At 39.1% G+C, this 23,767-nt stretch overlaps 1 protein-coding gene across 1 annotated transcript in view; it reads right to left on the bottom strand.

Annotated features, from left to right (window-relative positions):
• Positions 1-23,767, bottom strand: part of LOC129738262 (twitchin-like) — a gene marked incomplete at its 3' end in the record, with an annotated part of 79,843 nt that continues 56,076 nt past the window's right edge. Inside the window, exons 8-18 of the mRNA XM_055729445.1 lie at positions 15,174-15,475; positions 13,871-14,497; positions 12,699-13,795; positions 12,524-12,637; positions 12,158-12,196; positions 3,909-4,059; positions 3,362-3,735; positions 2,337-3,159; positions 1,919-2,272; positions 391-1,800; positions 1-209 (exon numbers count right to left, since the gene is read on the bottom strand). Coding sequence (XP_055585420.1) covers positions 1-209; positions 391-1,800; positions 1,919-2,272; positions 2,337-3,159; positions 3,362-3,735; positions 3,909-4,059; positions 12,158-12,196; positions 12,524-12,637; positions 12,699-13,795; positions 13,871-14,497; positions 15,174-15,475 — 5,500 coding nt within the window. The remainder of the gene's footprint in view (positions 210-390; positions 1,801-1,918; positions 2,273-2,336; positions 3,160-3,361; positions 3,736-3,908; positions 4,060-12,157; positions 12,197-12,523; positions 12,638-12,698; positions 13,796-13,870; positions 14,498-15,173; positions 15,476-23,767) is intronic.

A 23,767-nucleotide genomic window follows, 5' to 3' on the forward strand; every position in this document is an offset into this window, starting at 1 on the left:
CTTCTCCTTCAGGCCGTGCACCTTACCAACGCAATCGGCCGTCTCTGTCTTGGCACATTCGGTCCAATCCGTAAGGAATTTGTTTTTGAATTCGATGATGTAGTGAGTGATTGGTCGTCCACCGTCCTTCTCCGGTGGCGTCCATTTCAGTTCGACGAAGTCGACACCGTAGTCATCCACGGTTGGTTTGCCTGGCGGAACTGGCGGCTCTGTTAGGAAAACACGGGTTAAGAGGAAAGTATGTTTGGTACCATTTTGAGACAGCGTTAGGTTTAAGCTGACCTCGCAACTATATCAACATTTTTTTCGAGTTCAGATGGCGAATTTTGACAAAGTCTTCCGAAATTGAAAAACTATAACATCGACCAGAAAAGACGTTTTCAGACTTACCATAGGGATTGACAGTTTTTACCGCAAGCAGTGTTTCGAGTGGTGTCGATTCACCTTCCTTGTTGTACGCTTTGACACGGAACTCAAACTTCCTTCCTTTTTGTAAATGCTGGAAGTCAAAAGAGAGTTGATCGGCACCACATTCTCCGGCCTGCAGCCATGTTCCGTTTTCTACGTCCATCTTTTCCAGAAGGTATCCGGTCAAGGGGCAGCCGCCACTATCTTCTGGTGGCTTCCAGCTGATGACCACATGGTTTGCTCGGGCCTTTTCAATTTTGATCGGACCGATTGGCTGCGTTGGGACATCAAGTACGAGAACTTTAGCTTCGGTCACGAACTCACCGCTACTGTTCTTAAGTGTTAGTTTGTAATTGCCTGAATCGGCTCGGACCGCGTGGCGAACTTGAATGGTGGTTGCATTGTGTTCAACATCTATCGTTTTCCGTTTTTCGGAATCACAGATAACAAGAATGTCATCCTTCTTCCAGACTACCTCCGGTTCGGGCTCACCACCGTATTGCACATAGTAGCGAATAGTTTGCCCCTTTTTAAGCGTGATCGGTTTGATACCTTCACCCTCGATGAATGGTTTGACGTATCTGTCTCTGATTTTAAGTGGCTCCGTACTGTTGCTTGGCTTACTGGCACCACCTTTATTGACGGCTTTTACGCGGAACTCAAACGTTTCGCCTTCCTTGAGTCCTCGAACAGTGGATGTGAGGCAATTTGGACCAACATCTTCGTACGGCTTCCAATTTGCCGCAGTATATGGTTTATATTCTACAACGTAGCTCTCAATGGGTGCGCCACCATCGGTAGCAGGTACTTTCCATGTGAGCTCAACGAAATCTTTGTCCCAATCTGAAATGATCAGATCTCGTGGGGGATCTGGCTCATTCCACGGGTCCTTGGCAATGATGTCATCTTCCATGCTACAGTATTCCGATTGACCCATTTTGTTGACAGCTTTCACACGGAATTTGTAATGTCTACCCGCAACCAAATCGGTGCAAGCGAATTTCAATGTATCACCAGGCACTTCCTGGAGAACATCCCAGCCCGATCGTTTGAATACATCTTGTCGTTCCAGCACGTACTTCTCCAGTGGTGCTCCACCATCGTTGACGGGTGCCTTCCACTTGACCACGCAGCGTGTCTGGAAAATATTGGTACACTCGATATCCTGCGGAGCCTGCGGTTTGTCCTGGAATACAACATTGGTGGTATGCTCCTCAGTACCTTGAGCATTCTCCAATACAATTTTGAACTCGCCCGAGTCCTTGAACTCGGTTTTCTTAAACTTGAGAACGACTTTGTCCTTCTCTACAACTATATCAACATCTTCCAGTGGTACTGGTTTACCATCCTTGAACACCTTGGCGGTGACCTTGGATTGGCGAGACTCACCGGCTGCACAGAATGGTTTAAAGTACAGTGAATAAAAGACGAAAATTGAAAGTGAATTTATTTGGACGACAGATGTGTAAAACCCCAATATGCAATGGCACCCCGTCAAATGCGCACTTACTTGTGAATGGAATTTCGACCACCTTCGGCTCCTTGGCAGGGGCTTCCACCTTGGGCGGAACTTCGAACTTGGGCTTCGTCTCCTTCTTGTTGACCTTCAGCGTACATTTGCTGGTAAGAGGACCGCACTCGCACCGAATCTCGCCGGCATCGCTCAGTTCCAGCTGCTTGAAGATCAGCTGATGGGTTCCATCGCCAAGCGAGACGATATCGATTCGGTCACTCTTCTTCAGCTCGGTATCGCCAAGGAAGAACGCAAACTCGGCTTCTTCGTCCTGGAACTGCACCTCCAGGGTAATTGGTTGCGTTTCATCCCCGACGGCGTCCTTCATCTTCTTCATGATCTTGTTTGGTCCTGAAGGCGGAAATTCAAGTGTTAGAACATGGGGTTTGTTTAAGTTTCCGAGGATAAAACTTACGCTTAACACTTATTTCAGCTTCGGTTTTGTCGGCGTTGCTCACGCATCGGTACATTCCACTGTCAGCCTTCTCGACATCCTTGAGAACAAGCTTGTGCTTACGACCATCCTTGATGATCTGGACCTTATCGTTTTCGACAACCTTGGTGTCTCCCTTGAACCATTCGACCGTTCCGAGCACATGATCCAGCTCACAAGCCAACGTAACCGTATCCTTAACGAACAACGACTGGCTCTTGAGTACCTTGGTGAACTTGTAATTGTACTCCATAACCTTGAGCTTGGTTTCGGTTTTGTCCGTTTGTTTGTCGATTTTACAGGTGTAGGTGTCGGCATCTTCGTTGACGGTGTTCTTGATGATTAGGTTGACAGTGCCTTGGAGATCCTTTCCAATGACATACTTATCATTGTTCTCCAGCTTGGTCTCTCCCTTCCACCAGGAGATCGGTGCCAGCGAATTGTCAACGGCACACTCCAGATGGGTATCGTGCTGTACGAAGCCCTTCTCGGTCTTCTTGAGCAGCTTGGTGAACTTGTACACTGGGTCAGCCTCCTCGACGGTCAGATAGGCGGAACAAGCAATTCCGGCAATCTCCAGGGTGTACTTGCCACTGTCCTCGACCTTGGGATTGAAGATCGCACACAGGTAGTTCTCGCCCTCGACCTTGAATTTGTACTTCTGGCCGGTGAAGATTTCGTCCTTGCGCAGCATCCACTTGGCCTTGGCGTTGGGTTTGGTGAACGAGGCCTCGAACACGACCTTCTTCTCTTTGCCCTCCTTGCAGGTGATATCGACCAGTGGTTTCGAGAAAGTATCTTGTTTCTAGAAGGATTGGAAAAGTTTGTTAGATGAGTTGAATTTTGCAGTGGAACTCCATGCCAATCTGAAAGGATTATCCAGAAATGGCACGGAGTTGCGATCAAAACAGAAACACAAAACATAGAATGGGGTTGTTAGTGACACCAGGTATTGGAGGCCCCGCATTCGATGGTAAGCGTTCGTGGCTCAGTGGAAGCTGGCCTACCCTTTCGACTTTCTTGAGTTGAGGTTTCGGTTTTTCCACCTCCTTCAGGTCGCCCCAGTCTGGGTCCTTCTCCTCCTTGCCCCACTTGGCGTATTTGCGTTTCTTCAACATAGCACGGAAATCCATGCCGCTGGAATCGGACACGTACAGCTGCACATCGGCACTGTCCTCGCCGTGAGGATTGGACACCACCACCCGGTATTTGCCCTCGTCGTTGGGCTTGACCTTTCGGATGCAAAGGGTGATGGTGTTGCTCTCTCCGTCGGTGTGATGTTTGTATCGGCCACCATCGTTGAGTTCGGTGATACCCTTGAAGAACTTCCACGTTGGCGCCGGATTACCTTCGACTTGCACCGAAATGTAACCGGTTTGATCTGTGCGGAAGAAGTTTGTTAGCGTTTCGAAGTAACTGAGGTGCATTTTTTGCGAAAGCAAGCGAAAGCTCTATCTGTAGCTATTGAAATATTGTGATTTCCACGAAGATAAGCGAAACTATTTGCGAAAGCGGAAGCAGTGAAAGCAGCCAGTCGGAAATCGGGTTGCAAACCTTCAACGGCGGAATAGCTCTCCTGGAAGTCAACGATGCAGGCAGCTTTGCCTTCTTCTCCGATGGCTCGCAGCGGCGTCGAGGGTTGGTTGATTTTTTCGTCCATATCCGCGATGCTCGGCCGTCGCACATCAATTGATGGGCGCCGTTTCTGCAAACCGTCCGATGATCCATCCATTGGCCGAAATTGGTATTTTTAAAAGTTTCAATGTCCAAACCGAATATAACCGCAACGGCAGCGTTCCGTTTCGGAAATCAGAATGAGGTGCGATCGCAATGAATGCGAAAAACAAAGTGTAAAGAAATAAAACTTGGTTTAGTATTATTGCGGCAATGAAGCTAATGCTTTTTTCTAATCCATCAAATCGCCACCAACAACGACGGGTGATGGATTCCATTCTAGAGCATACAGGCAAAGAGCGTCGATCGAAACCGGAACGTTTCTGCCGAGACTCAGTTGACCCTTCGAAAAATTGTTTCCGAACCCGGCAAAATGTGAAAATTTGATCACGTACAAATAGAGAAACATAATTTTAACAATCCGCATTTTTGGACGACCCACCGCATTTGAATATCACACAAAGCGACGAGACACCGAAAATCAAATCAACAGATTAATGGCAGTGCAGAATTAGTGCTCTCAACATTTATCATCATGTTCAGGGGAAAAAAAACTACAAGACACCTTCTAGCTTCCTTCCAAAGTTTCCCCGGTGTGCCATCAACAACTCTCGGAAAATCAGAGGAAATGGTTGAGAAAAAAAGAACACGCTTGGCACCTGTTTGCCGCAGGAATAATTCGAGATGCCATTCGGATAATTAAAAGTGCGGCGTCGCGGTCACTGATTGGATCGAAAAGATGGCAGGAAAACATTTGTTCTGCACTATTTTAAGATCATCGATACCCAGTAGAAAGTGCATCGCACCATTATTATTTAGCTGAAACCCGTTCGCTTTCGGACGGAACTCACAGCCATACTCATTCCCGAAAAGTGAATATGATTGATTTATTTCTACGTTTGCATCCAAATAATTGGGAAATAACACTGATTTAGATAAACCTCCGAACCTCTTGGCTGTATGGAAGCTATAAGAAGATAATCGATTGATTCCATCACTGGACTAAACCACAGTATTTGAGACTTATTTTGTGTGATTGTTTTCGAGGAATCAAACTAAGGAACTTTGAGCCACCGCACGCATCGCTTACTGGAGTTATGGCTGTTTTACCCTTAATTTCCCAATATTTTTCAATAAATTCAGAAAAAAGCTTGCTCGAACTGGACAATTTTAGAACAAATGTACTGCCGTTCCAAGGAAGAATGTCCCATGCGACTTTTGGGTCATTTTCACTTTTTTGCTGGAAACGGTCTCTTTTAGTGTTAACTTTCGAATAAAAACACAAACAAGTATATTTTGTTCTGAACTTATACAAAATTTTCATCAAGGTGGTTGTCTCTATGTTGATAGTTCTACGCAAGAATGTCACACTAGAAAAATTCTATGAAAAATGCAATTTTTTCAAAAAATTCTCTTAAGATGAGTTCAAACTGTTAAATTTAATGTTATTCACTAAAAAGAACACTTCAATAGAGGGCAGAGGAGGAGCGAGAAGCCTTGAGTGTTTTATTCGAAGAACTTTTCACACTTTTCGGTAGGCTTTTCTTACAGGATCCATACTCAACTATACATTTTTATAAACAAAGAGGAACGTTTTTCTCAACTTACGGCTTAGCATGAGTTTTTGAGAAAAAACTAAACTACGCGAACTTTTAAGATGATGGAAAAATTGTAGCCGTGTGACAGTTTTTCATAGAACTAGCATCGGCATGCGTTCTGATTCTACGAAAAAGTGTCACACGGAGCATTTTTGGTTCTAATTTGATATTTTTTGGAGGAAATTTTTTTTTGGCAGAAAATATTGTAAAATGATCAACTTGAACTGTTCACTACGAAAAAACTGTCGGTGATTTTTTAGTTTGAGAGATAAATTGGAAATATAGCTGATATTTCAATCGCGTTTTTCTCGTTTGCAGGTTTTTCCACATGGGAAAATCACATAAGATAAATCTCATTTGGGCCAAAATTTTTAAGTTCGAACAAGCTTTTTCTGAACTATATTTAAAATGTTAAGAAATTGTGGATAAAACGGTTATAATTCCATTTTCCGAAGCGTGCGGCTATTTGCCTGCACTCGATTTCTCAAAAAAAATCAAACAAGATAATTCTTATTTGGTTCAAAATTTTCGAGTCAGAACGTGCTTTTTCTGAAATATTTAAAATATGTAGGAGAATTTATTTTATTTAAAATATGTAGGAGAATTTAGGTTAAAACAGCCATAACTCCATTTTGAGATGCGTTTGATGGCTCAAATAGCCTTCATTCCATTCCTGAGCAAAAACACACAAGCTAGGCCTCATTTGATTCAAAATTGTAAAGTCCGAACATGCTTTTTCTGAACTATATTGAAAATGTTGGGACATTGAGGGTAAAACGGTCATAGCTCTATTTTACGGTGCGTATGGTGTCTCTAATAGCCTCCATTTGATTCCTCGAAAAAACCACACAAGATAAGTCTCATTTGAATCGAAATTTTCAAGTCCGAACATGCTGTTTTCTCAATTAATTAAAAAATGAAGGGGAATTTAGGTTAAAACAGCCATAACTCTATTTCCCAATGCGTGTGGTGGCTCTAACAGCCTGAATTCGACTTCTCTGGAAAAAATCATTCAAGATAGGTCGCATTTTATTCAAAATTTTCAAGTCCGAACATGCGTTTTTCCCAATTAATTGAAAAATGAGGGTAAAACGGTTATAACTTCATTTTCCGATGCGTGTGTTGGCTCAAAGAGCCTTCCTTTGATTCAGAGAAAAAAATCGCACAAGATAGATCTAGTTTTGTTCAAAATTTTGTTGTCAAAATCGGTGAAAATAAAGGGGAAATAGGGGTTCAAAAGGCACTAAATCTCCGTTCGTAAGCTCGTGTGGTGTCTGAAACTATGATCAATCGATTTTCCGGACATTTTCACGAAAGCAAAGTTGGTTCATGTAGGACGGAAGATATTGAATTTCTTCGCGGTTTATACACTTTTTCCCCCATTGTGCAATGTTTCAATGTTTTCATAAAGTTTGTCACACTTTTCAACTATATACAAATTTGCCTGTATCTAATTACTTCTCCCGCTTCAAAAAGGGGTGACTTTTTTTCAAACTTAAAGGGTTTATTTATTGAAGATCCATCCTATTTTTATTTTCTAAAGGATGACTTCTGCAAGCTTGAAATCTTGTAGTTACGCTCAGATGCGATGAAAAATCAAAGTGTATCCGAAAAAATGCTACACTTGTTTGTGAATAACTTTTGAATGCATCGGTGGAAATTGATGAAATTTTCAGCGAAGCTGCCTAGAAGTTAATGTTTACATATTTACATTTTTGTGACGTTCTATCAAGTCGTTTTTGAGATAGCATCCAAATAAGAAGTTTTTCGACTTTCATTTTTGGGCACCACTCGCTCCATCTATAGTGTATACTATAAAGCACTGGTTTTTTTTTTTAACTGAAGTCTATTTTTGATTACGTTTTCTATTTTCTGAAGCTAGGCCTTCAAAATTACTAAAAATTTCTAATTCGATGTTATGACAAATTTAGCCAGTTTTCCTCCTTCGGCACAAAAACAATATATTTGACTTTTTATCACTTCACCACAGTTTTTGTGTAATAGAAGTATTGAAGTACTTTGCAGAGGAAATGGTCACATACAGACGAGACTTGTCAACGATGAATTCCTGGTTTGAAACCTGCCAGATGACCGCTAAAGGGTTCGTTTTGTTGTTCATTACAAAATTATTCAAAATATCTCAACTATCAGTCCAAATATTTTGCCCATGATTTGACCACCGTATTGAGTTTCTTTCACCGGTGGGCAGCTTCCGCGTAATGGCATTATTTCAGATCCAACCAAAACAAGGTATAAACTTTGCAGGACCTATTGAAGTGTTATGCATGGAAAATGGTCGCTTTCGGAGGCAGTTTTCTTTGTTTATGAAACACTGACCGATTTGCAGCTTCCACAGACCGTCAGCCTCCTCAATTAACATGCATCAAATTTTTAATTTTTTCCACTTGTAAAAGAAAAGAATCTGGTTGAAAACCTGCCAGGTACCCGGTAAAGAATGCGTTTTGCTGTTCGTTACGATTTTTTTTTCTCAAATTATCTCCCCACCAGCAGCGGTCCAAATATTTTGCGCACGATTTGGCCACCGTATTTTGTTTATTTTACCGGTGGGCAGCACTTACTCATTGTAAAAATAAAGTCGGGCCAGTTTATTAGTTAGCTAGACGAGCCAGTGATAAAAATTTACCATTTTTTTTATTGTGCTTGATAAAACATCTCACATTCCTTAACTTCTGTAGCAGTCCGCATGTTCGAAAATTCAACATTTACTCTCCGCCTTAAAGTAGGCCCAGTTTGTCCGCCCCTCGATCTATCTCGAGCATAATATCGATTCGCGCGATCGACGGTTTGAGCAATGCGGTTAGACACGCCAGAGGTCGCGTTCATACATTCTCCCGTGGGTGTTGAATCGTTTCAGCTAGAATCAATTAGCTACTGCGATCCTAATGAATTAGCCGAATCTCTAATCTCTTGAGATAATCTTTAGAGCTCTCGAGGATGATGAACTTCCGCCGAGGGCGTTTGTAGCAAGATCTCTTTCCCTGCACTGAGAGCTCAAGGAGACGATCAAATGTTTCTTGAGCGTGATTGGCAGTGGACGTGTACGTGGGCCGAGCTACATTGAGTCCGAATCAATGTAAATTGATGTGTGGTCAGAGTTTTCAGTTAGTTTATAGTTTCTTTTTTCAATTTCTTTAGCTAGATAATTAATAGTAGAAAAGTGCGTACCAAGTGAAAGGTTGCGTAACAATTAGTTCGTTAAAGGTAGCATATACGTGCTAGGTTTTTCGTGCGTGTTTTAATGCTTTCTGGTGTCGAATAGGCACGTCTATTCTCAGATCGGTCTCACGGGGACCTCGTCGCACTCCGCTGCTGCCGTTTTCCCGTTGCTCCGGAACACCCGACAACAGCATTCGTCGGAAGCGGGACGTTTCGCCAACATAACGTCCCGGTGGGAGTTACGGGAACTCCACGTGGTCAGAGCAGCGCAGACTATCGTTGCAGCCAACATCTAACAACACGTAGCAGCCGTTCAAGGTCAGGTAGCAAGCCACAGCGTAGGTCAGCGACCTTTGACCCCAGGTCAAGCACAGGCACATCGGCTCAGCACAGGCGGTGAGACGATCGATATAGACACCTTCAGCGAGCGCCCGAACGGTGCTAACATAGCCAACAGCATCCAGAGCAGCGTGATTCGTTACATATCAGTCCCGCCAGTCGTCTCTCCGTCTGCTGCGAGTAACAGGAGCGTTGGAATCGGTGAGTCCATTCCAATAACCAGTGATTGGCATTGAAGGGGTCATCCATATATGACTCTCTAGTTGGGGATTCATGCATTTCCTGAACGACGGTGATCTGATCTCCGTTTTGCGCAACATTTAGTGTCGAGGCCGAATTTCCGTTCCATCCTTAACGGAAGCCCCACTATCAAAAGCATTAATTTGAGTGCGACAAGCTATGCTGCTCGAAAGCTTGTCGCATGAAAACACGCACGTATGGAGAGGTATAAATTTAGGCGTTTAAATGATTGCACGCAAGTAGGAGCTAGACAGTAGGATACATTTAAAAATGCCATAATCAAAAACTTAACGTAAAGAATAAAATTGTTAAACCGTAATTGACCCCTGAGCTTATTAATTGGTTTATTGAGGATTTTGACCACACTGGGGTAGTCCGGGGAAGGACATATGCGCCTAAATTGTTGGTTGTAATTGGGATTCGGGAGGTCGTCAGCTGAGTGATGAGATCGCCAGGTATGGGCGGACTATAATTGAGTTGTTCCGATATTTTATATTGGTTGATTGCAATTTTGGTATGATGAACTAGTTTCGTCGCGTTTTGGGTTAGCTATTTGGAGAGCCCTATCTGATCCGATCCTTAACCACTTTAAAGGACAATTTATGGACTCGCCCTCACCGGGCATATTAAACCGTGGCGTACGATTTCCTAACGGAGTGGCGCTTAAGTCGTACGCCAGTAAGGGATCGGTCAGTGGCGGCTACATCTTGGCGCCCAACGTGGGGAACTTCATGGAATCAATCATTTTAACTAAAATTGAAATTTGAGCTCACTGTTAGACCCTCTTGCACTTCTTAATTGATTTCCCATATGCAATTTTGTTCAATAAGTTGATTTCCAGCTGTTTCAAGGTCTCTAACTAGGATTTCCTGAGTTTTTCTCATTCCTGCTCAAAAAATTTTGTTAACTTGTTTCAGTTTTCAAAGGTATCTCAAAAACGACTTGACAGATTGTTACCAAATTATGCACACAAACACATTACATTACTAGGTGGCTTCGCTGAAAATTTCATCAATTTTCATTCCTACCTTCAAAAAATTATTCACAAAAAAATGTTGCATTTTTTGTTCGAATAGACTCTTTAATATTGAAATTCAATCGAAAAGAAAATTTATATTAACTACAACAATTTTAATGAACTTAATTTTTTTCCATGCAAGGTGTATCAAAGCACATCGGGTCAGTTAATGCCAAATGAAATATGAAAAAAAAACTTGTTTCTTTCCTACTCCGTCTTGAAAAAAGGGAGGGTCCATAATTATTTGTATGCAAACAACCTCTTTGAAGAAAGCTTTTTTCCCTTTTGATCGATAAGTGCTCGATTTAAGTAAAAAAAAGCTCGTCTTTTTGCTCGGCACTAGCAGGCGGAAAATTGCTGTGTTGCTGAGGATGGTCGAATAAAAGTAGACTGAAACGTAAAACTAGCTAATTTTTTAAAAACATCACCGCACAAAATCAACAAAAGAAACCCCGAAAAAATTTGGTCCCATTTGTCCGATTAGTTCTTCAGTTAAAAAAAATTGTAGAAAAGCCCCCCCCCCCCCCCCCCCCATCTCCTATTTTCCTCATTGGAAGGACGGAGGGGTTTCATATAATCATACAAACATTTATTGTATTCTGATATCCTCCCATGCAAAATTTGGTCACACTATTGTGATGTGAGCCTACTTGGTAGAATGATTCTACCGAATCAAAGCAATCGAAAGATTCCGTGGTTGAATTAAAAAGAATCTTTCGATTGCTTTGATTCAGCCAAATTTGGTTCCATTTGCTCAGTTATAAGGGACCCCCCTCCTCTCTTTCTATCTCCCCATTGGAAAGAGGGATGGGTGCAGAATATTCATTGAACTGTTTCTTGTACCCTAAAACCATCCCATACCAAATTTTTTGTTTCATTTGTTTGATTAGTTTTTGAGTTGTGATTGTGATAGATTTACATAAGTAAATTTGAACTTTTAGGGTTGTATGGAAAAATGGCATATTTTGTACTGAAATGAAATTTTCCATTATTTTTGTTTCTTCTGTGGAACTGAGCCTGCTTGTGGGTTTTGTGCAAATTCCAAAGGAAATTTTTTGCTGAACAACTTTGTCCAAGACCGTAACTTTGTATCTTATAAGGCAAAACAGTTTGGCATTGAAAACCAATAAATTCAATTGACATCACTGCTGGGTGCCTAGCGAGGTATTGTATGACAACTTGCCATGGAATACTTCGCGAGGCATCAGCAGTGATGTCAATTCAATTTATTGTTTTTCAATGTCAAAAGACATATCCCTATTTATTAGCTAATAACTTTTTTGCCTAATAAGATACGAAGTTACGGTCATGGACAAAGTTGTTAAGCGGAAAATTTTCATTAAAAATTTATTAATAAACTCAAAAACCAGAAGCAGACTCGGTTCCTCAGAAGAAACGAAAATAATGTTGATTTTCAGTACAAAATATTCAATTTTTCCATACAAACCTTAAAGATCAAATTAACTCATGTAAACGTTACTTAAAAATTCTTCAAAAAACCATGGATGAGTTTTGAACCAAAACGAAGCATTTCATACCCCAGGGTTTGAGATAATCAAAAAAGACCCCACATCGACTCAGTCTATTGCCACAGCTATAGGTTTCAAAAACGTTTGTAACACGTAACCCGATCCGGAGTCAGCTCGATCGACGATCGATGTCGACATCGATGTAGTTCGTTAGCATTTGGGTGAATAATTAGTCCCTGGATTGAGTGGGGCAATTCTGGCCCAGCTCTTCAGGTCCCAAATATTCACCTTTCGATCGTCAAGCACTTCTCCGGGTCGCAGTTTTGTCTAAGAGGGTCGCAGTTGGATAAGATGAAACCGATCAAATCATGCAACGTCGTAGATAATCGTCAAGGAGAAATAAACAGATTATTAGTTATAAAAAAAAAAACAGTTAAAAATATGTTGTGGGACCATCAACCCTGTACGAGGGATTGATTTCCCAAACTTAATCGATGTACAGGTTGGCATTTGAGTGAATATTTCAGAAAAGAATTCGATTTTGGAGATCTCCTTTCGATACTTAGATACTAATACAAAAGTATACACGAGATTAAATTGGAACAAATTACAATCGATTGGTACGGAACAGTTGATCCGGGCTCCAATACTCACATCGTCGGTTTGCAACAAACTTGGTCGCCTTCCATCGTCAAGGAATGAACCCCGTCGGCCGTTCTTGTCACGAACGATTTCGATGCTCGGGGCCTCGAGTCCTTTCTGTGCGGGCTGTAAAAGATAAGAAATTTCGTTGAAATTTTTATTGGCGTTCGAACCAAGCTACCCATACCTTCTTCTCTTCTTCGATCTTGATTTCGATTTTGTCCTCCTTCTTGCCGGCGACCTTCTTCTCCTCTTCGATCTTAATCTCGATCTTTTCTTCCTTCTTAGCTTCCGTCTTCTTGAGGGCCTTCTTCTCTTCGACCTTCTTCTCCTCGACCTTCTTCTCCTCAACCTTCTTCAGCTCAACCTTCTTTTCTTCGACCTTCTTCTCTTCGACCTTCTTGGCTTCAACCTTCTTCTCTTCCACCTTGAGCTCGGCCTTCTTCTCTTCCACCTTGACCTCGGTCTTCTTGGCTTCCACCTTGACCTCAGCCTTTTTCTCTTCGACCTTGACTTCCAGCTTCTTTTCTTCCACCTTGACCTCGGCCTTCTTCTCTTCGACCTTCTTTTCCACCTTGAGCTCGACCTTCTTTTCTTCGACCTTCTCTTCCTTCTTTTCCTCCTTCTTCTCCTCGACCTTCTTGACAACCTTCTTCTTTTCTTCGTCCTTCTTCTTCGGTTTCGCCTTTATCGTCACCTTCGATTCGGACTCATCGCTCTGGATTTCGTTGCTGATCGACACCTTGTAGGTGGCAGCATCCTCGACGGTACAATTCATGACCTTCAACGATGCCGTTCTTCCATTGAACTCCTGAATGACGGTTTCGCTGGCCTTCAGAACGGTTTTGTTCTTCATCCAGTACACCTTGAAGTGCTTGTCTGGGTTCTTCAGCCCAACGACCAGCTCCAGGTTGCCACCCTCGTCGATTTCCACGTCCTTCAGCTTCTGGTCGATAATCGGCTTGGTCGGCGGTGGCTTTTCGAACACGATGTCCTTGATCTCGATGACCTGCGAGGTGGCCTGGCCCTTGTCGTTCTTGGCCACCAGTTTGTAGGCACCGAAGTCGGCCTCGCTCATTTCGGAAATGCTGAGCCGCACCGAGAACTCGCCCTCGCGCGTCTCCTCAATCTTGATCAGGTGACGGTGCGTTTCCTTGATCACCGTGGTCTCCTTCATCCAAATGCACTCCGGTTTAAAGCGAGACGCCACCGAACACTCGATCGATGCCGTTCGCTTCTTCACGTTCGTTACCAGTTTTGGTTTTTCTTTGATCACTGGAACAACTGCAGATGATAGGAAAGAGAAAGAAACTGGTAAGCATCAAAGGCCAAAAATGCCGCAACAGTGAATATACTTACTCTCAATGTTAAGAATTAAATTGGCATTTAATTCACCGAGAAGATTCTTGATGTTGCACTTGTACGTGCCGGAGTCTTCCGTCTGTGGATCCTTCAGCACCAGCGAGATATGGTAGACGTCCTTCTCAGTCGTCATCGTCATCTTGAGCTTGCTGGTTTCCTGCAGCAGTTTGCCCTCCCGAGTCCAGGTGATGTCTGGTTTGATATCGGTTTTGACCTTGCACTCCATCCGCACCAGTTTGCCATTATCGAGCGAAACAATGTGCGGCTTCTCAACGAAGATCGGAGCGTTCTTGGTCGATTCCTGTTCGGATTCGATGTTCAGATTCAGGGTGGCGCTGCTTTCGCCGAACTCGTTGCTGATGACGCACGAGTAGCTGCCGCCATCCTCGGCGCTCGGATCTTTGATGTTCAGCGTCAGCTCGTAGGTGTCCTCTTCGATGGTTTTCACCTCGAGGGCGACCTTGTTCGATGATTTGACTTCCTGTTTCTTTCGCATCCACTTGACGGTCGGTTTCGGTTTCGATCTACATCTACACTTCATCGTAATCAGCGTGCCCAGCTTATTCGGTATGATCTTCGGCTTCTCCAGGAACGACGGGGCAAAGCCTCGATCGTTCTCGTTCGCTAGATCGACGCAGGAAGGTTCACGGATAGACGGAAGGATAGAAAAGGTTAGATTGGTTTGGTCGTATTCAGGATGCTTGGAAAAGACCACCATAAGCTAATCAGTTTGCTGATGATCAAAGTATCTAGGTGCCCGAAATAATGTTAGGATTCACAGAGTTTTTTTTAAATAGGGGGCAGCTGCGAAAACTTACTTTTCCATACTCCAAACTCGTAACAAGCTAAATCAAATCGAACTAACGCTATTATTCTGTAAATTGATGGATGGATTGATGACAAAACGAAAACCGGTAAAATCGTTACTTGTTTGTTATTAGCTTATTAGATCTATCTTTGACGAACGCTACCGAGGAGTAGGTACGACAACCAACGAAAACAAAGGTGATTCGTGCTTGGATAAATTGTGTCATTGCAAAACTATAAAGTGTTTTTTTTTAAGATTTGCTATCGTAATAACATTATTCTTCGTACGACAAGTACTCAGTTACAGCAACAAACTGGAAGCAGCTTAATCGGTGAGATTCCACTCGAATACTTCTTTTAGTCTTTTGAAAAACAAATTTCAAGATGGGTGAGAAGGAAGAGGGAGCTGGACAGTTCGTGATACGTGAGGATTCGAGCGAAATAAATGGGGAACGGAAAGGAAATATGTAGAAACAACAACAAAAAAAAATACCTTTAAAGTTAAGCGTTATGTGCGCGTTGCTTTCGCCGAACGGATTAAAGGCGTGGCACCGATAGATTCCCCCGTCGTTGGCGGTCGGTTGCGTGATTTGCAACGTCAGCAGATACGTATCGTTTGAGATCGCTTTGCGCAAGATCTTGAACCGTTCGCCGTCGGTGATCGCGTCGGTGCCGTGATACCAGTTAATGTCAGCCACCGGTAGGGCCTCCAGGATGCACTCCATCGAGAGGACATCGCCCTTCTGGGAAATGGTGGGCTTCTGGGGAAAGCGGGGTGGTTTGCCCTCTGGGTTTCTGTATATTTATTTATTTTTTGGTTTTCGATGCACGGTGCGTCGCGGAAACAATGGAAAGGACAAAGATAGAGGAGAATCGGTTGAATCTCGGCCTGTCAAAATCGTCATATTTCTACTGTATCTATTGAGATGTTCTCAAATGTAACATTTTACTAGGTGATCACTTTCTGTTATAGTTTCTGGTAAGTAAGTTTGAATTCGCTAAGCGTTCATAAGTGGCGTCAGTGAGTGTATACAGGTCTTGTAGGATTGCCATTTTTTCTCTATTCCATAGGAACGACATCTGTTGAAATCTTTTCTATGGATACCTAAACTGCCCTAAATTTGTATGGAAAATTTCAAGCTTGTGAAATTTCATGCGTTGCAGGTTTAAAGTGATTCTGCCTAGGCCTAGTAGAAGGTCTCATGCCAAATTGGGGCCAGATCGGATCACGGGAAAGGGTCGCTCAACGAGCCTAAAATTTGTATGGGATTTTGAGACATTTTGTTCGGTAGGAACATGAAAATCCAGTTTTTCATGAATAACTTTGGCCTTCTTCGACCGGTTTCTTTTGAAAACGGATTTTAAAGTTAAAACTATGACAAATATTTTGTCCAAAGACTGCATTTCGATTTGACTTATGATAAAAAAGTTATTGGACTTCAAAAATGGGGTATCTTTTTTCAGGGTGATATTCATTACTGTAAATGCTGCGTCAAAATGTTCGAAGCAGCGACTCTCATTAATAGTTATGAATATTACCTTGAAAAAAGATAACTAGTTTTTGAAGATTTATAACTTTTGTATCTTAACCTGAATCGAAATGCAGTCTTGAGATGAAATATTCGTCTTAATTTAGGCTTTGAGAAAACCCGTTTTCAAAAGAAATCGGTCGAAGAAAGCCAAAGTTATTCATGAAAAAACTGGATTTTCATGTTCCTACCAAACAAAATGTCTCAAAATCCCATACAAACTTTAGGCTCGTTGAGCGACCCTTTCCCGTGATCCGATCTGGCCCCAATTTGGCATGAGACCTTCTACTAGGCCTAGGAAGGATCAATTTAAACCTGCAACGCGTAACTTTTTCAAATGTCGGGTCATTTAGGGCCCTCTAATACCTACTGTTTTTCGGTGTCTAAACAATGTATAAGCATGAACCAGAAAAATCGATTTTTCGTAAGTATCTAGCTAGTTGATCACAGGTCCAAACACACAGCATCGAAGCTTTCACCCTCATACGTCCCAAAAAAAAATTTACCCGTTACAGTATCTGGAGTGTCAATTTGACACTCCTGACTAAAACCATCATATCTTTCTTGTTTTCCAACCGATTTTTACAAAATTTAAAGTTTAGGAAACTTCATAACAAGGCGACCAAAGGGAGTTTAACCCACCTCCCCCCCCCTTAGTAGTTTGTTTTTGAATTCGCCGTAGTTACGGGAAATAACTTTATCCCAGAAGGTATTTAAAAATAACTGTTAACAAACACGTCAGGACATTGGCTCGCGTCCGGTGGAATTTATTCCTGTATCACTCTTAGACTAAGATTTTTCAATTAACGACAGTCGATACTATATGCGCTCACAAATTGAAACTTATTTTTAATTGTTAATTTCGAATTGCAATTCCATAAACCCTTCGTATTGCAACTCAAATCTTGTCACTCAAAAACACTTCCTCCTCTTTGGAATAGGTTTTTTTTTAAAACTGTAATTACTGAACAATTTAAAAAAAAAATCCGATAGTCAACCAACAGATTTAGCAAAAAAAAAGTTAAACCTAGCATCCATTAGTTTATTGATAATCACTTTGATAATAAAAAAAAGTCTTTTATGTCATTACAAATTTCATGCTGATGAAATATTCTTCAAAAATTATTTTTGTTTGGTGTTTCTTGTCCTTCTAAATGTTCAATTCCACATTCAAAAGGATTTTGATTACACAAGGCCACAAAAATAACATTTTTCCGAGGTGCACAGAATTCAACAGCTAATTTTTTTTATTAATTTTAGTACCCTAAATCCAAATCACAAATCAGCTTTTGCCTTTTAAATTACTTTAAAAATTTGGTACACATCATTTAAAAAAAAACTTCGGCACTTTTCTGACAAAACTGTATAACGATACAAAAAACGATACGCTAGAAATTTTGACTTCTGCGAAAAAAGAAATGATGTATTCTTCTACTCTGAAAAATATGAGAGTATTAACGATTTTTTAATGTAATTATAAACCGAATTGAATTCTAGATATAATTAAAGCAGAAGTCAAATCGATTTTCAGCTTTCAAAAAATTCGATATATATAATGAAACTTGAGAAGTTCAGTAATTTCAGAAATACTTGTAATGATACCATTTCCATTTTCTAAAAATTGTAGAATTCCACTTTTTCAATACATTTTTCCTCTGAAGTTTGGCAATATATTATTGTTCGATTGAATGAATGAAAACAAACGAATTCAAAGTCAGTTTTTGTCTTTAATGTTGTCTTGTTGGTTTATCAGTTATCAATGTTTTATTTCGTTCAGATCTGATTAAGTTTTAAAACTAATAAATACATATCACCAAAACTATATATGAAAAACAAAATCTGACAAAAGCCTCGAGTTCAGGAAGATAAAATCTTCCAAATCACAATCATTGAAACAAAAGCACATAAAATGCTATTGCATTTAATAACCAAGGGTTTGTCTATGTTTTTCAATTCTGAATTTTTGTGTTCTGAAAACACAATATTTTTAGAAACCATTCCGACTAAATTAAAAAAAAAAAGAAAATCATTGTTTGTATGATTTGTCCTTGACCTATTATTGAAATTGACGGCGACAAAATATTCAGATCATATTTTTTTCTTTTATTTTTACTATTCTAATATTTTTTCATCGTTCTGGGTTTTTCTTCCAATCTATGAAAAGTTAGAAAAGAAATATTTTTTGTTTTTATCAGGGTTTTAATGATTGTTCAAGAAATCGATTCCCAACCTAGACTTGGTCAGTGCATATAAGTTTTTAATGGTGAATTGAACATGTTTCATTATAAATATTTTAAGTCAATATTGTGAACTGCAATGACATTAAGAATCAAACATAAAAAATGGTCAAAGCCAGAGATTTGAGCACTGGCACTCTTAAAACAAAATTTAATATTTTCATCGTTTTATTAAAAAAAAATTGAATTTGCTACTAGATACCTATGTGTTTTGAATAAATTCTCTTAAATTCAAAACGGGTATTTTTTCCTGATCGAGGATTTTAATTTCCAATCGTGAATAAATGTTTTTTTTCAAATTCATGTTTTATTTCTGACATGATTTGAAATTTATTCTGGAAGTTTTATTTGATTTCTTTTTAAATCTGGTTTCATTTTTAATATTATCTATTTTTGCACTGATTTTTATGTCCGAAGATCAAAATTCTTGTTTTATTGAAATTTTAATTCATATTTGTATACAAGACTGCTTAAAATTAATTTTCAAGCAAATGTCTAATTCAGAATAAGGAACATCTAGGGGAGATAAGGGCATAATGGTCAACTTATGAAGGACGCTTATTTATCCGTAGAAAACAGCTATAATTTGTTAGTTAAAGCTTAGTTCTTTTAGAAATGGGACAGTTACGAATGCCTGTATCTAAAAAACCATTCGTTTTAAAGAAATACTTTCTATGAAGAAAAAGAAGGTAATGTTATGATCTTTCATGAAAAAATTTGAAAAAAAATATTTACCGTTTTTTGTTAAAGAAATTTCTACTTTATTCTTGGTATCTCCCATTGGCCGGCGCACACTTTTTTCAGTCATGGTATTGATCAGTTTCTCCAAATTATACTTCGTAAAATCTATATTTTAGGTGGCTTCACCCTCCTTCTTCAATTTCTGATACTTTTTGGTCCAATACTTCTCTGGAAACTGGAAACTGGAAGCATTTTAGTGGATACAGTTGTTTCAAAATGAACAAATTTGATTATTTTTGACCACATTTTAGAACGTTTTTTTCGGTACCGGTTTTACAACTTAAGAGCTTTGGAACTATCAAAAAATGGTTGTTTGAGGTTGGATTTCAATGAGTCATCACTAGGCAACACTTTCAGCTTATCGGAGAAAACTGTTTTGGACGTTTCAGCGATTTACCCTTAGTTTTTCGGTTATTGAAAATTAAAAATGCTGGTATGAGACTTGACTTCCTTGATGATCCTTAACCATTGTTGCCGATCATGTGCTTCTCTCCAATGCTTGATTTGAACTTTGTGGACATTATTGACAGTGTTTGCATACTTATCCACCACAAAAACTCAGTAATTCTTTGAATAATCAACGGTTTTGTCAGCTATCAATTTGATAATGACGTATTTTCAAGGAAACTGTGCAAAATTATTTTTTTCTTTTTCTCTTGCATCGTACATATCTCAAAAATGCGTGAATTTTAAATTTTGAAAAAATAGGTCGAATAGTACTTTTTACAGACAACAAAATGCTGTCAAAATTTTCAATATCCAATAACTAGTTAACGAGCTATTAGCAAATGAAAGTGTCCCATTTCTAAAAGAACTAAGCTTTACTTGATTGTTTCGTGTTTAGACACTAAAGTAGTCTATTTCCTAATGGGCTAAAACTTGGAAAAGTAAATTAAAGGGTTTAAAAATGCATTTAAAAAATTTTGCCAAAAGCTGAAAATCAGACACTGTAGGTGCATAACGAGAGCCCCCACTGGGGAAGTATAACCACCATTAATTGGGACACGATGAGCATTTTCTGCCGTTTTGCTGAAAAATTAATACTATAGGAAATACAAATCTGTTCCTAATGAAATTTTTTTTGAAAAAATTTGCACTTTCGTGGAGTAGGGCAGTGCTTAATATGCTCCGGGTGCTCATTTTACCCTTATCTTCCCTGTTTGAACAATTTGTTAATGACTACCGGAAAAAAAGGTTTGATTTGAATATTTTATCCTGATTAATTATGAATCGTTACAGTAAAATTTATTCTACATCCAAGTCTGTGTCATGGTCACAAGAAGGAAATTAGTTTAAGAAACCAATTTTCTAATTTATTGTACATTTTTGGTATTGGTTTATTTCTAGCTAAATTTGAATTTTGAAAACCTCCCCATGGACGGGTCTGTCACACGGGCCTGCCACGTTATGTTACCAAATATGTAATTCAGACATTATTCACTCACAACACTTAAGTTTTCCGTTATTCAAAATCTAAGAAAAAATTCCGATAATACATGCTGCGGAAAAAAGACTGTAGATCAGCTACGGAATGCTCGAAAAACAATTTTACTTAGGGTATAAGAGAGCCGTATTTTTCAATCAATTATATCACACCAGATAAATTTTCTAAAAAGGATTGAGAAATTGACGTAATTAGACACATTTTTGCATTTTCAGATTGTCATAATATGAAACACAGGATTGTTGACGAATTTTCAAAGGAAGCTGGTTTTTTAAAACTTTCTGTCAATTTGCCATTTTTGCAAATTTTTTTTGCACTTAAATATAACCTTGCACTGGATTTGGCGTATATTAACGCAAGTTTTTCGCAATAAATTTATATTCGCCAAAGAGGTAATTTCATACCGATTTTAGTGGTTTAATTATATAAACGCTGCGATAATTTACAAAAACTTCTGTCTTCAGATTTCTTGTTCACTAAGTGAAATTTTGTTTTAGCATTCCGTAGCTGATCTACAGTCAAAAAACTGAAGTGCTATAGGTGAATTTTGTTTAAAATATATTTGAGTTACATTACGAGGTTTCCAAAACTATAAAATTTATAAAAATCTGGTGAGAAATCAGACAGATATAGCAATTTTAAGCGAGGAGTGTCAAATTGACACTCAAGGTCTAATTAGGCATTTTTTTTTTCTTGGGCTTTCAGGTTGCGTCCAAAAAAAAGTCATAATGCAAAATTGAAGATTCCAAGAATTCATTGAGAGTCCTCGAAGAAATTGTATTATTTGGAGGCACCCGAATAAAGTTACAAGCAGCCAAACTTCCAATATTTTTATTTGACACGCAAGACCGGATTAGGGTTAAGCTGGCCATAGACTACTCCACAGTTGCGCAAATGTGGTGGCATTTTGAGTGCGCAACCGGGTTGCGTGAAACCAATTCGAATCCAAATTTCTTAAGCAATCACCATTTGTGACATGGTGTTTGTACAAATTTCAGGCCATTTACTCAGCCTCAGTCGAGGTAGAGGTGGTTTATGTGATTGTTTTAGTTGCTGTTTTCGCTAGCAATCGTTTGCGAGAAATATGTTTTTATCTTGTGTGAATTTTGTTCAAACACACCATTCCGCATCGGGAAGATGCCCAAAAAATCATCGAGTGTGAGTAAAATCGGTCGGGATCGAAATTTTTTGTACAAACAACCTTCGGTGGCATGGTGTATGGTGCTTTTTGTACAAAATTTAGGCCATTTACTCAGCCTCAGAGCCACAGGTGTTTTTTTGTGTTTGTGTTTGCGCGAAATATGTTTGTATCGTGATTGGGCGCGCATAGAATCAAACAGTCGTCGTAGAACAATATGGCGGTCTTTACGCAATTTACGCAAATACGCGCCATGCGTGATGTTAATCATATTTGCAATGACAGTATTCCATCGAATTCCATTGCAGTTGTGCAAATTTGGGGTAGTGTATGGCCCGCTTAAGTCGAGGTACAGTTTCAGTAATATCAGTTAGGATTGCATTGGTGTTTTTGCCAATACTTTCATAAGGAACCCATAATGTTTTCTGATACAAATCAAAACAACTTTCTATAAAAAAAACCTTAGTCAATTCAATTTTTTTCAACGGCTTTTTCAAATGATTGCTGCAAATCTTCTAAAAAATATGTCTATTTTTTCCGTCTATGAATGTTCATAATACTGACTTATATTTCTAATAGATAGTAGAAAATTTCCTAGATAATAACTGTCCTATTGGAAAAGCCCAATCAGGAAGAAAAACAAAAGGACATATATCAAGATGAGATATTTTTATAGTTTTTTTTTTCTTTCAAAATGAATAACTCATTTTTATGCAGTACTCAAAACCTTACATATAAAAAACTTAGGTTGCCAGGATTTTTTCCGCACATTTCCAGGCTGGGCAAATCCATAAAATTCTATCTAAAACCTGGCAAAATTCAGACACTTGATTCCGAAATTTTCAACCCAAAAAGGGCAAATTTGGCAAAAACCAAAAAAAATTTTTTAATGAAACACATAAAAAAATTTTAATCATACCGCGCAAAAATCATGCGTAAATTCCAAGAAAACCGCGTTAAAAAGACTTTGCGAATTCCAGGACCATAGAAACAAGACCGTAGGGATTATGAAGAGCAATCTAATGGCAATAAGGACGTCGGAAAAAAGAGTTTTGACGCCATTTTGGAATCCAAGATGGCAGCTTTCGCCTGACTTCAAAATGCTATAAATGACTGAAAATCGCACGAAACACCCACAATACGGGTATAGGGCAAGGTAGCCGAAAAAATCTGTGTTTTTGCGAAAAAAAAATCTTATCCGGTACAATTGTGTTCGATTCGGTTCAGGAGGCAACTAACCTGCCAACTGAGCTACTTTTCGTCTTATTTTTATCACGTTTGTTATATTGTTATAAAATATATTTTATTATATTTTTCGTATTTTTGTCACATTTTTTTTTAATTTTTCTTATTTTACTGTCGTATTGGTCATCATTTTGTCATTCTTTTTTTCTGATATATTCTTTTGTCAGAATTTTGTTTTATTTATCCCGCTCTTTATAGTTATGCCAGAACTCATTTTCTAGCATTTTCTTGTCATAATTTTGTAATTTTTTGTCAAACTATTTAGGCCATACTTGTACAACCTTTGTCATAGTTTTTTCAATATAAGAGAAATTTTCCAGATTTTATTGTAATTATTTGTTATTATAATGACATATTTCGAATTTTTTTTTTTGTCAAATTTTTGTCGTAATTTTAGTTTGGTCAAGTTTTTGTCATTTTATTGTCAAATTTTGTGATATTTGTCATATTTTTTTCACATTTGTCATAGTTTTGTCATTATTGTGAAATTTCTGTCATTTTTTCATATTTTTTGTAATATTTGTAAGCTCTGTCATTTTTCATATTTTTGTCATTATTCTGCAAGATTTTTATCGACGTTTGATTATAAAGTTTCGGTCATTTAATTGCATTGGTATATTTTTTCGGTGGTTTTTTCAAATTTTTCACATTTTTTGTGAAATTTTTTGTCATGCATAATTTTTTATCTACATTTTTAGCCTTTTTATTCGATACCCATATTATAGGGAATTCATGCTATTTTTAGTTATTTAC

This window comes from Uranotaenia lowii, chromosome 1 (assembly GCF_029784155.1).
Source record: "Uranotaenia lowii strain MFRU-FL chromosome 1, ASM2978415v1, whole genome shotgun sequence".
NCBI classification, from domain to species: Eukaryota; Metazoa; Arthropoda; class Insecta; order Diptera; family Culicidae; genus Uranotaenia; species Uranotaenia lowii.